The sequence below is a fragment of the Erinaceus europaeus genome, chromosome 12 (genome assembly GCF_950295315.1).
Source record: "Erinaceus europaeus chromosome 12, mEriEur2.1, whole genome shotgun sequence".
Lineage (NCBI taxonomy): Eukaryota > Metazoa > Chordata > Mammalia > Eulipotyphla > Erinaceidae > Erinaceus > Erinaceus europaeus.
The window spans coordinates 94601237-94614249 of record NC_080173.1 but is presented as its reverse complement, the minus strand read 5'-3'; the positions used below and the strand labels follow the sequence as shown (position 1 = coordinate 94614249).

General features: G+C 42.2%; 1 protein-coding gene across 29 annotated transcripts in view; it reads right to left on the bottom strand.

Annotated features, from left to right (window-relative positions):
• Nucleotides 1-13013, bottom strand: part of PBRM1 (polybromo 1) — a 94075-nt gene that overhangs the window by 41997 nt on the left and 39065 nt on the right. For all 29 annotated transcript variants that reach the window (XM_060204484.1, XM_060204502.1, XM_060204503.1 and 26 more), the window contains 2 exons: nucleotides 5968-6244; nucleotides 1435-1540 (listed from right to left, as the gene is read on the bottom strand). In XM_060204484.1, the coding sequence (XP_060060467.1) occupies nucleotides 1435-1540; nucleotides 5968-6244 (383 nt within the window). The remainder of the gene's footprint in view (nucleotides 1-1434; nucleotides 1541-5967; nucleotides 6245-13013) is intronic.

Here is a 13013-nt window from a genome sequence, read left to right as displayed (position 1 = left end):
ATCCCGGTTCGAACCCCAGCTCCCCACCTGCAGGGGAGTCGCTTCACAGGCGGTGAAGCAGGTCTGCAGGTGTCTATCTTTCTCTTCCCCTCTCTGTCTTCCCCTCCTCTCTCCATTTCTCTCTGTCCTATCCAACAACGACAACAACAATAATGGCTGCAACAATAAAACAACAAGGGCAGCAAAAGGGAATAAACAAATAAAATAAATATTAAAAAAATAAATAAATAAAAATTAAAAAAAATAAACCAGTGTATTACTCTGAACACTGTGAATTCACGGTCATTTTGTTTTTCTTATTTTTTTATTTTATTTATTAGAGACGGAGAGAAATGAAGATATCTGCAGCACTCCTTCACCCTTTGAGAAGCTTTCCCCCTGCAGGCGGGGGTGAGAGCAAAACAAAAATCAGACCCCAAGCTTTTATCCTTTCTAAAAACAAACAGAAAGCAAACCAAGAGAAACTGGTGTCTTTCTTAAAAATTTTATTTATCTGTATTATTGGACAGAGATTGAGAGAAATTGAGAAAGGAAGGGGAGACAGGAAGAGAGAGAGAGAGATACCTGCAGACCTGCTTCACTACTCGTGAAGCTTTCTCCTTGCAGGTAGGAACTGGGACTTGAACCCAGGGTCCTTGCACACTGTCACATGTGCTATGCTTAACCAGGTGTGCCACCACCCGGCCTCGAAACTGATGTCCTCTTCCTCTCTCTCCCTGTGAGATCATTCTCGTTTGCTCGGCGTTTTATTTTTGCATTTGTGACTAAGGCAGACACTTCTTTCTAGAGCAAGGCATTAACTAGCGTTTTGTCTCTTCTCTCCCCTCACAGCTTTTAACACAACAACACTTCCAAAACCACACTCACAAGGCAGCTGAGTCAACTCGCAGTGAAGTCTAAACATTGCTAACATCAAACACAGGCTAGTAGGGAATGCTGGGATTATTTTAAATTAGTTCTTGCCAACTGGAAAGCAAACATAGAACTGTATCCTTGTGGTCCGGGAGGTGGCGCAGTGGATAAAGCACTAGGTTCTCAAACATGAGGTCCTGAGTTCGATCCCCGGCTGCACATGTACCAGAGTGACGTCTGGTTCTTTCTCTTTCCTCTTATCTTTCTCATAAATAAATAAAGTCTTAAAAAAAAAAAAAAAAAAAGAACTGTATCCTTATTGGCAGCATCTGCAGAAACCTTTGCTGTTTAAATAGTTACAAGATGTCTACCATGTTCAAGAAATTACAGAAAACCTTTGAAACTATGTGCTATTCCCTACACTCTTTTTAAAAGTTTGCTTAAAATGCTAGAGACAGTGCTTGAGGGAATAAAGTCTATACCAGAGTGATAATGAGTTCAAACATATTCACTAGTCAGCTATCGTAGTCAACCAGTAACCTGTCTGACAGAACAGCAGAGTGAAGTGTGAGGCTGCCTTACTCAGCTTGAGTTTGGGAGAAGCCATGTCATCATCATCAGGCAGTGGGCCCAGCTCTTTCCTTTTATCCTTGAGTAGCTTCTCCAAGATATGAGCATCGTTGTACACCTGTATTCCACAAATACATTTACAATTATTTCCTAAAACACTTTGACTGAAATACAACATGATGTACCATCACAAGTTAAGTTTTACTGAAATATTTATGTGGCAGTGGGAAGTGGAACCCAGGTTCTTACACATGTCACACTACCAAGCAATCGCTAGGTCCAATTTCTCATCTTTGTTTTTTCCCCTCCAGGGTTACTGCTGGGGCTTGGTGCCTGCACTACAAATCCACTGCTCCTGGAGGCCTTTTTTCTCTTTTGTTGCACTTGTTTTATCATTATTGTTGCTGTTTTTATTGCTATCATTATTGTTGGATAGGACAGAGAAGTGGAGAGAGGAAGGGAAGATAGAGGGAGAGCGAAAGATAGACACCTGTAGACCTGCTTCACTGCTTGTGAAACGATCCTCCTGGAGGTGGGGAACCAGGATCGTTATGCCGGTCTTTACACTCTGCACGATGTGCACTTAACTCGCTGCACTACCACCTGGCCCCCTCATCTTTTTTTTTTTTTTTTTTTAATATTTATTTTCCCTTTTGTTGCTCTTGTTTTTTTTTTTTATTATTATTCTTGTGTTACTATTGTTGTTACTGATGCTGTTGGATAGAACAGAGAGAAATGGAGAGAGGAGGGGAAGACAGAGAGGGGGAAAGAAAGATAGACACCTGCAGACCTGCTTCACCGCCTGTGAAGCGACTGCCCTGCAGGTGGGGAGCCGGGGGCTTGAACCGGGATCCTTACGCCAGTCCCTGTGCTTCGCCCCATGTACCCTTAACCCGCGGTGCTACTGCCCGACCCACCATCTTTTTTTTTTTCAAGAGAGAAAGAGACACAAAAGAGAGACATTACAGCACTGCTCTACCATTCAAGGGTCACCTCTAGTGTTGCCCATAGTATTTATTTATTTAATGGACAGACAGACAGAAATTGAGAGGGGCAGGTGAGACAGAGAAGGAAAGAGAAAGGAAGGAACCTGCAGCACTGCTTTACCACTGGTGAAGCTTCTCTGTCTGGAGGTGGGGACTCGGGACTTGAACGCTGGTCCTTGTGCATGGTCACATGTATGCTCAATTAAACGCACCCTGCCCAGGCCCATAGTATTCCTATACAGTGCTGGGGCTCATATGCACAAAATAGTTTTAAAAATACAGGTGAGGCTAGTCGGGAGCTAACAGAAACAAACAAACAAAAACCTGCTTAAGCTCGCTGCAGAACAACAGAAGTACTTTTCTGTGGGAAGTGTCTTGGCTTCAACTAGTTTGTTTAAGTTTCCTCAGTGACTGAGGTGCAGGTATGTGCTGCAAGTTTGAGAAGCAATATTGCAGAATCACAAGTTTCAAAAGAAGTACTGAAAATAGTCACTTGTGCTGTTTCTTTAAAGTGTTTTCTATTGCACTCAACACTCAAGGTGGCTGACACAGCACAACGGGATTTAGAGACTTGGAATACCTGACGGGACGCAGCAACTTAGACACTGCTAAATGCCAAGTCTGAGTTCCTAGTCTGAACTTATATGCGAAACCTTATATGGGAAAAGCAATAATAACTGCTTAGGGTCTTTCTCTGAAGACTGAACCACAGGCAGAATTTGTAGCTAAGAATAAGATTATTCACTTAACGGCCCTGTCTGAGCAGATGCCTCTTCTGCTACCCCTGCCCTATTCTCTCACCTCTGCGCCCAACACTCCCCCACCCCGACTGCACCGGTTGCAACCAGACTAGAGAGGCTAAGAGAATAAGAGGCTAAGAGAATAAGGAACATACAAGTGACACATTTGTCAGTGAGGCTGAGGGAGCAAATCCCTATGCTAGAACAATGTCTCAGCTGTAACTACTTTATGTTCAAATGTTAACAACAGAAGAAAAGTATTCAAAAATGTTTTTCTGATAGTATTTCCTTCCAAAGCTTTCCTCACTCCTATGACTAATGCATCTCAAAAATGTTGTATTTCTGAGAGATTTAAACAGGAGAGGAGAGAGAAATCACACTGTTGAAGCTTCTCTCAATACGGTGGGGGCATGGCTTGAAACTGTGCTATGCACATGGCAAAGCTAAGTGCTACCCAAGTGAGCTATTTTGCCAGTCACAATGATGCAAGATTTTAATGCCACTGGCTTTTAATTAAATGCATATTAAAACACCAGGCTACATGCTCTGTTCATGTCATTTAAATTCTACAAGAATCCTGATGTAAGTACTACTCTTATCCTTAATGCACACGAGGATTGCCAGACAGGGTTCAAGTCTAGGCGATCAGAGTAGAGAGTATAATAGATGTTAATTTATTTGATAGGGCAGAGAGAAATTGAGAGGGGAAAGGGAAATGAGGAGGAAGAGAGAAGGAAAGAAGGAGAGAGAGAAGGAGAGGAGAGGAGAGGGGAGGGAGAGAGAGAGAGAGAGAGATTCCTAAAGCACTGTTTCACCACTAGTGAAGCCTCCATCCTATAGGCGGGAGCTGGGGACTTAAGCCTGGGGCTCTGTGCATTGCAGTGTGCTCAACCTGGTGCGCGACTGCCCAGCCCTAGCTTTAAAAAAAAAAAAAAAAAAACAATGTCAGAGATTGATCTCAGGGCCTCAGTGTACTCCACTGATAAGCCACAATCTAGTGCAATTTTTCAATTTTATTATTATTATTATTATTTTTCTACCAGAGTACTGCTCAGCTCTGGCTTACAGTGGTGTTAGGGATTGAACCTGGGACCTTTGGTGTTTCTGGTATAACGGCTCTTTACATGATTATTATGCTACCTCCCCAGCCCTTATTTTAGCTTTAAAAAGGTTTATTTAATGTGATCCGAAAGGTAGTACAGTGGATAAAGGGTTGGACTTTCAAGTGAGGTCAGTCCTTAGTTTTGCATGTGCCAGAGTGATGCTCTGGTTCACTCTCTCCCTCTATTTTTCTCTCATACAAAAAAATTGTGGGAGTCAGGCAGTAGTCCAGCAGGTTAAGTGCAGGTGGTGCAAAGTGCAAGGACTGTCATAAGGCTCCTGGTTCGAGCCCCCGGCTCCCCACGTGCAGCGGAGTCACTTTATAAGCAGTGATGCAGGTCTGCAGGTGTCTTTCTCTCCCCCTCTCCATTTCTCTCTGTCCTATCCAACAACAACGACATCAATAATAAAACAACAAGGGCAACAAAAGGGAATAAATAAATATTAAAAAAAAAGACTTTAATTAAATAAATTAAAAAAAAAATCAGGGCCAGACGGTGGCATTCCTGATTGAGTGCACACATTATAAGTGTGCAAGAACCCAGGTTCAAGCCCCTGGTCCCCACCTGTAGGGGAGAAGCTTCACAAGTGGTGAAATAGTGCTACAGGTGTCTCTCCCCTTTATTTCTCCCTCCACTCCCAATCTCTGCTTTTTTCCAAAACAAACTGTGAGCTGGTTTAATAGTTTACCGAGTTCACAGCTTTGCCATGTGACCCAGGTTTGAGCCCAACACCCCACAGAGCACTGAAGGAAGTTCTATTTTTTTCTGGAACAAAAGAGAGAGAGAGAGAGAGAGAGAGAGAAAGAAAGAATAAAAGATTTGAGAGAGAGACTATCTGAGCATTACTCTGGTGTAAGTGATGGCAGGAATCACACGGTCAACTTCGTGCTTGTAAGTTAGACACTCAGCACCTCCTGGGCTGTTTACAGTTTGTCATGAGAGAGTGAGATAGGCGACAAGCGAGCAATTAAGAGAGGAAACACAAAGCCATCCAGGGACTCCTGCTTTTGACCCTCTGCTGACATACGGTGTCAGAATCATACTCGGAACCTCAAGCTTGCCCAGCAGGTGTCTAGCCACCAGGTCTCCACATCAGCCTCAGAATGTCAACTTCAACCTTGACGATGTGCACCGCCTGCCATGTTAAACAGTGCAGAGATGAGCTCAGGGAGGGCTCACTAGCTAAGCCTCGAGTCCTGAGTCTGATCCTGGTAATGCAATGCTGGAGCTGTGCTCTCGTCTCCTGCTTCCCCTCATAAGATAAATAAACCGCAAGAAAAAAAGTCTCGGGAGTCGGGCAGTAGCACAGCGGGTTAAGCGCAGGTGGCGCTAAGCACAAGGACCAGTGTAAGGATCCCGGTTCGAGCCCCCGGCTCCCAACCTGCGGGGGAATCGCTTCACAAGCGGTGAAACAGGACTGCAGGTGTCTATCTCTCTCTCCCCTTCTTTGTCTTCCCCTCCTCTCTCCATTTCTCTCTGTCCTATCCAACAACAACGAGATCAACAACAACTACAACAATAAAACAACAAGGGCAACAAAAGGGAATAAATAAATAAATATTTAAAAAAGAAAAAGAGTGTTAAGGAAGGACAAATGATTAGCTTAGTCACTGAGAAGAATAGTTAGTTGAGGTGCGTAAGCTTGATTCCTCAGAATAGATGATTTTACCAGCATGCAAAGAGGAAAAGCATCTACCCAGGATTCCAGGTTCTTACCTGGGAGCCCTCTTCATTGTAGTGCCTCGCATTCCGGAACATCAGCTTCATATCTTCCATCATTCCCTCCTCCCCTGCATATTTGTCATTGCGAATGTTGTGTTCAATTATTTTCAAGTCCATTGGCTCCAAGATGATTTTATAATAATCTGGATAGTCTTTTTTGGAAGGTTTAACCATAAACAGATCACAAAGTCTTCTGCCCGAACCTGGTTCTCGAGCTTCAAGAACAACATTGAATAAGATTTTCATTCGCTGTTTTCTTATGTTCTTTTTACTGTTGAGGGGAAAGTAGGGGGAGAAAAAGGGGGATGAGAACAGGTTCAGCGTTCTTTATAAGATGAACATGAAACAAATTAATCTGTGGGCAGGTGCTTCATGATGACAACTGATTATGTCACACACACAGGGAACATGCTATAAACAGATGATCAGAAAAGAAATCAAAATAAGTTAAAACACAGTCATCCTGGCGGGAGCAGTCAATGAACACCAGACACACCTGTTAGGATATTATGAAGTGAAATATTTGAAAACCGACCCTGTCTGACATCCAAATAAAATAAAGTTCTATAATCATCTAGAAGATGATTTTTTTGTTTGTTTTTAATAAACAATCAACAGAGCAAGAGTAAAATTGATTCCCTACTAATGGTTGCCATTTTGAGAAAGAAAGAAAAAAAACACAGAAGTAATCTGTCTTGGGAAAACCATACCTGAACACTTGCCCATCCTGGTCATGGGGAGATAAAGGGAGGTCATCTACCAGACGAGTGTCCTCAGTAGAATCAAGTCTGTCTTGTATCTAAGCCTCACAAGGTCAGTCCCTGCTCCTTCTCTCCAATATTATTCTACAATTTCAACCTAACTTAAAGAATAAATTCTGGAGTGGGGGTAGATAGCATAATGGTTATGCAAAGAGACTCTCATGTTTGAGGCTCCAAAGTTCCAGGTTCAATCCCCCCACAAGCACTGAGCAGTGCTCTGGTACAAAAAAAAAAAAAAAAAAAAAAAAGGAATAAATTCTGTGGTTCACTTGAGCTCTCTAATAAAATGTCACCGTCAAATTCTGTTTTCTCCAGTTCCCCTGGGATGATGTAATGCTAAGAAAGATGAAACTGGGTAGTCTAGATCAAGTACAAGGGACCACAAATTAGAACCTGAGCTAAAAAGAGTTCCAGATTTTCATGATGAAGGTTTGGAGGTCTTAGATTCAGTACCTGGTACCGCCATAAGCCACATCTGGCTGGTGTGATGTTAAAAATGATAATAATAAATAATAAATTTATAAAACTGCTCTAATAATTGAAAATCATGGTTTTAGGACTAAAAATACTAATGGTGTCTTGTTTCTATTTTATCATTCTCTCTTTCAAAGGCAAGGAAAAAAATCACTTAATTAATTTTATTTATAGGACTAAGAGAATCTGATAGGGGTGGGGAGTAGAGAGGGAAAGAGAAAGAGAGACACCTGCAGTTCTGTTTCATCTCTTATGATGCTTCCCCCTGCAGATGGGAACTGGGGGTTTGAACCTAGGTCCCTGTGCTTAGTAATGTGTGTGCTCAACCAGGCGCACGACAACCCAGGCCCCAAGAAAGAAGTTTGTAAACAGAGTTACTTATGATTTCCTCTGAACAAATCCAACTCTCTTATTTTGTTTAAAAGAGAGAAAGCTATCTCAGCACCGCTCCACTGTTAGTGTAACTTTCTCCTGCAGGTAGGGATGGGGGCTTGAACCGGGGCCGTCATGCATGGCAATATGTGTGCTCTAGTACAATTATTATCTGAACACTGCAGAGACAAATTGTTATCCAAACAGTGCAGGCCTGAAAATCTTTTTACATAGACATTCTGCTATCTCCCAAGCTCACTACTAATGAATCCTTTTTTAAATTAAGAAAGATACTTAGTGAGGTAAAGTGAATAGTTATGAAGTAAGCAATCAGAACTGAGGCGCAGATCAGCTGATAATCGATGAAGCAAGTTTAAAGGGTGGGCGGATGTGTGTGTATTCTAACTGTTTATTTATTTATTTGCTAGCAGAGAGGGGAAGGGATGATAAGAGATGGCAAAAGAGAGACACCCGCAGCCCTGCTCCACTGCTTGTGAGGCTTTCCCCATGCAAGTGGAGACTGGGGGCTTGAACCTGGGTCCTTATGCTGTCATGTGTGTAATCAAATACGTATGCCACTGCCCAGCTACTAAAGGTTCTAGGTGCTTCCTTTTACAAGGGTTGCTACATTTAATCTTCAAGGAAAAACAAAGTTTTTTTTTTTTTTCCTTTAGTTGATAGAAGAGCATCACTTTGTTTTTTATATTTGTCTTGTCTTTCTTGTTGTTACAGTGTCCAGGACTGGACCCAGGGCCTACCACATACAAAGCTACACTCCCACCCTAAGAGAAAACCCTTTTACTCATCTTTTCCAATGAATTTTCTCAGACTCATAACATCTGACTAAAAACAGTCAAACCTAAGTCTTGCAGAAAATGATCAGAGCTACAGTTAACTGAGTGCCCACTGCATCCAGGACTAGAGTTCTAGGGCCTTACAAACACTGTCCGATAGTGTGGTCTATACAGTAACCCCAGGAAGGCACATCCACCTTTTGTTTTCCTTTCTTCCAGATGAGGAAACTGACAGTAGGTTGAGTTCACAGAGCTAAGAAGAGCTGGGATTTGAACGTGACCAGTGCCAATACTCCAGGGCTCCCATAGTTTCTTCCTACTACTACTTAGTACTATATAAAAGTGATATCAAAGAAATGCAGCCTATCATCTTTTTCCTGAATTTACTAGCTAGCTAAGAAAAGTTTTCTGAAGGAAATATTAGGAAGGACATAATGATAAGAGAAGTATTTGAGTGGTATATATACGGGAGCAAGAGGCAATTTTAGAGTAACTAATTTCCAAGCAAAAGCATGATGGGAGGACGGGCGGTGGCATACTGGGTTAAGCGCACACACTACAGGGCACAAGGACCCAGGTTCAAGCCCCTTGTTCCCACCTGCAGGGGGAAAGCTTCATGAGTGGTGACACAGGGCTGCAGGTATCTCTCTTGCTTTCTAGCTCCCTCTCCTCTCTCAATTTCTGTTTCTATCTAATTATCAACATAAATACACACACACACACACACACACACACACACACACACACACACACACACACACGGACTTTACTGTTACATACATAGCATGGTAAGGAAATTGTATTCCCTAAAACTGTTTGGCTAGTATTTCTAGACAACTAGCAAATGCGTACCACATGCAGACATGCTCATTATACCACTGCCACACTAATTCCATCTGTTTTCAACATGCTGCTCTTTCTGGCCAATACGCTCCTCGCAGCTGGAGGTCATAACTATGTGCCCTCCTTTCTGAACCGTAAGAGCAGAGTCTGGTGTTCTGCAAACAACTGACACTCCACAAATGCCAGATGGTAAAGGTAAAAATGAAAGGACCACACAATCACTTGGACTGCAACATGGCAAACACAGGCTGTTTTAAAAAGTAAGTACCATGCAAAAAGATGGGAGCTTTGAACAAAAGAGAATATGGAAAGAGCAGACAGTAAAGGAAAGGTATTCGTGCTTGAGAAGCGCTGACCCAGTGCATTAGCAGCAACAGACTGACATCATTTGTCCTGCCACGTGGACTGCACCCCCTCCTCCATCCCCATTCTGCACAAAGGAATCAGCCTCCGTCAATCCACGGAGTGAACAATGATGCCGTATTCTCAACGTCTACCTTTTGCTGCAGAAGTAGGGCTGTAATAATGGTTGCCTCCTCTGGCAAAGCCAGCAACAAACTGTTATACTGAGGCTGACCTGAATTTAGTTTACTAACTACACTGTGTCTTTATTCATAAAATAAACTGGCACCCAAATAAAAATATGCTATGTCACATGCTGAAAGCAACCCTTTTTACCTAATCAGTAATGACCATGCTACCAGAGTTACACTTTAAAGAAATGTGTCGGGAGTCAGGTTAAGTGCACTTGGAGCAAAGCGCAAGGACCAGTGTAAGGATCCCGGTTCAAGCCCCCAGATCCCCACCTGCGGGACAGTTGCTTCACAGGCAGTGAAACAGATCTGCAGGTGTCTTTCTCTCTCCCTCTGTCTTCCCCTCCTCTCTCCATTTCTCCCTGTCCTATCCAACAACGACGACATCAATAACTATAACAATAAAACAACAAAGGGAACAAAAGGGATAAATAAAATATTTAAAACAAAAAAGAAACGTGTCTACATTAAAAAGAGAGACCGCACACCTGGATAGCCTTCTGAGGCCCAACATTTCACTGTCAAGAGCATTCCTGGGAAAGCAGAAACAAACATTATATGTGCATAGAAGCAAAACAAGTCACATTCCGAGGTTGTGTATGAACCAAATGTGGTTGAGGAAAAAAAGAGAGGCCCATTCAGTTCAAAGACTCACAAAGACCAAGCACACTAGGGACATTTCAACACGGGAGAGAGGGCATGGCAGGTGGGTGTTCAGGCAGAGGCAGGAGGGAAGGGCGCACCTGCAGAATGCATGGAACATGGCCCTACTGATTGCTCTCACATTTCCTGATATTAAAAAAATAACAATAAAGCTGGGAGACAGTCATACTATTTAGGCGTCAAGACAAGCTGAACTTGAGAACTTGGCCCTGACTTTTCTGAACAAGTTTAACTACTTGGCTACCATGTTTAGTTGAATTATGAAGAAGTCTATTTCCAATTGCTTAAAACCTCTTAACATAACTTCTTTAGAGAATCTCAACATACTATTTCCTTTGTCATAGTCCCGATTAAAAGGCTTTGCTCCCTTACTGTTCACACAAACCGGTACTTAAAAAAACCAGATATTTGGTTAAGGGAAGATAGCATAATGGTTATGCAAAGAGGCTCTTGTGCCTAAGGCCCTAAAGTCTCAGGTTCAATCCTCACACACAACCATAAACCAGAGCTAAGTAGTGCTCTGGTGATAAAACAAACAAACAAAAAATATGTTTCCAGGTTTAGTTATGCTATAACTGTCCTTTTATTTATGTTTCTCGCTTTATTATACTAAAACATTTCCTATGAAGCACTGCTTAGCTCTGGCTTATGTGAGGGATTGAACCTGGGACTTGAGAGCCTCAGGCATGAAAGCCTCTTTGCATAACCATTATGCTATACCCCCACCCACCTAGGAAGCTTTTAAAAAGAGACATTATGTCTGAATTGGGACTTAACTATTTCAAGAATATAAAGATTAATTTTTTTAATGGGAGGGAGTTAGAGTAATAACTTTCATCTAATTTGCTTGGATATTTTTAAAAAGATGTGGCCTAGGTTAAAGCTTCCTTAGAACTACTTTTTTATGGGAGTCAGGTGGTGGCGCAGCACGTTAAGCACACGTGGCAAGGACCTGTGTAAGGATCCCAAATCGAGCCCCCCGGCTCCCCACCTGCAGGGAAGTCGCTTCACAGACGGTGAAGCAGTTCTGCAGGTGTCTGTCTTTCTCTCCCCCTCTCTGTCTTCCCCATCTCTTTCCATTTCTCTCTGCCCTATCCAACAACAACATCAATAACCACAACAATGTTAAACAACAAGGGCAACAAAAGGGAAAATAAATACATAAATATTTTTAAAAATTAAAAAAAGAAAGAACTACTTTAGTGGTCTAGGAGGTGGTGCAGTGGCTAAAGCATTAGACTCTCAACCATGAGGTCCTGAGTTCAATCCTGGCAGCACATGTAGCAGAGAGAGGTTTGGTTCCTTTCTTCTTTTTTTTTTTTTTTTTTGCCTCCATGGTTATTGCTGGGGCTCAGTGCCTGTACTACGAATCCACTGCTCCTGGTGGCCCATTCTTTTCGATTTATTTGGATAGGACAGAGAGAAACTGAGATGGGAGGGGGAGATAGAGAGGGAAAGAGAAAGACATCTACAGACCTGCTTCACTACTTGTGAAGCAAACCACTCATCCACAGGTGGGACTTAAACCAGGATCTTTACACAGGTTCTTACGCTTTGTACTATTCATGCTTAAACAAGTACGTTACCACCTGACCCCATGTCTGGTTCTTTCTCTCACTCCTTCTAGCTTTCGCATTAATAAAATATTAAAAAAGAAAAAAAAAAAACAATTTCTGACACTTAACTAGTTTAAGATCTCTCTTTTCATTCAGTGTTGGTGCTAATGGCACCATCACATTGGCCTCTATTACCTTCTATTGCCTGAGAATTTTTTAAATTTTTATTTATTTTTTTCATTTCTTTCTTGGAAAATTAATATTTTACAGTCTACAGTAAATACAATAGTTTGTACATGCATAACATTTCCCAGTTTCCCATATAACAATACAACCCCCACTAGGTCCTCTGTCATCCTTCTTGGACCTGTATTCTGCCCGCCCACCCACCCCAGAGTCATTTACTTTGATGCCATATGGCAATTCCAGTTCAGGTTCTACTTGTGTTTTCTTTTCTGATCTTGTTTTTCAACTTCTGCCTGAGAGTGAAATCATCCCATATTCATCCTTCTGTTTCTTATTTCACTTAACATGAATTTTTCAAGGTCCATCCAAGATCGGCTAAAAACGGTGAAGTCACCATTTTTTACAGCTGAGTAGTATTCCATTGTGTATATAGACCACAACTTGCTCAGCCACTCATCTGTTGTTGGGCACCTGGGTTGCTTCCAGGTTTTGGCTATTACAAATTGTGCTGCTAAGAACGTATGTGTACACAGATCTTTTTGGATGGGTGTGTTGGGTTCCTTAGGATATATCCCCAGGAGAGGAATTGTAGGGTCATAGGGTATGTCCATTTCTAGCCTTCTGAGAGTTCTCCAGACTGTTCAACACAGAGATTGGACCAACTGACATTCCCACCAGCAGTGCATGAGGGTTCCTTTGACCCCAAAACCTCTCCAGCATTTGTTGCTGTTACCTTTTCTGATGTATGACACTCTCACAGGAGTGAAGTGGTAGCTCATTGTCTTTATTTGCATTTCTCTGACAATCAAAGACTCGGAGCATTTTTTCATGTGTTTCTCGGCCTTGTGGATCTCTTCC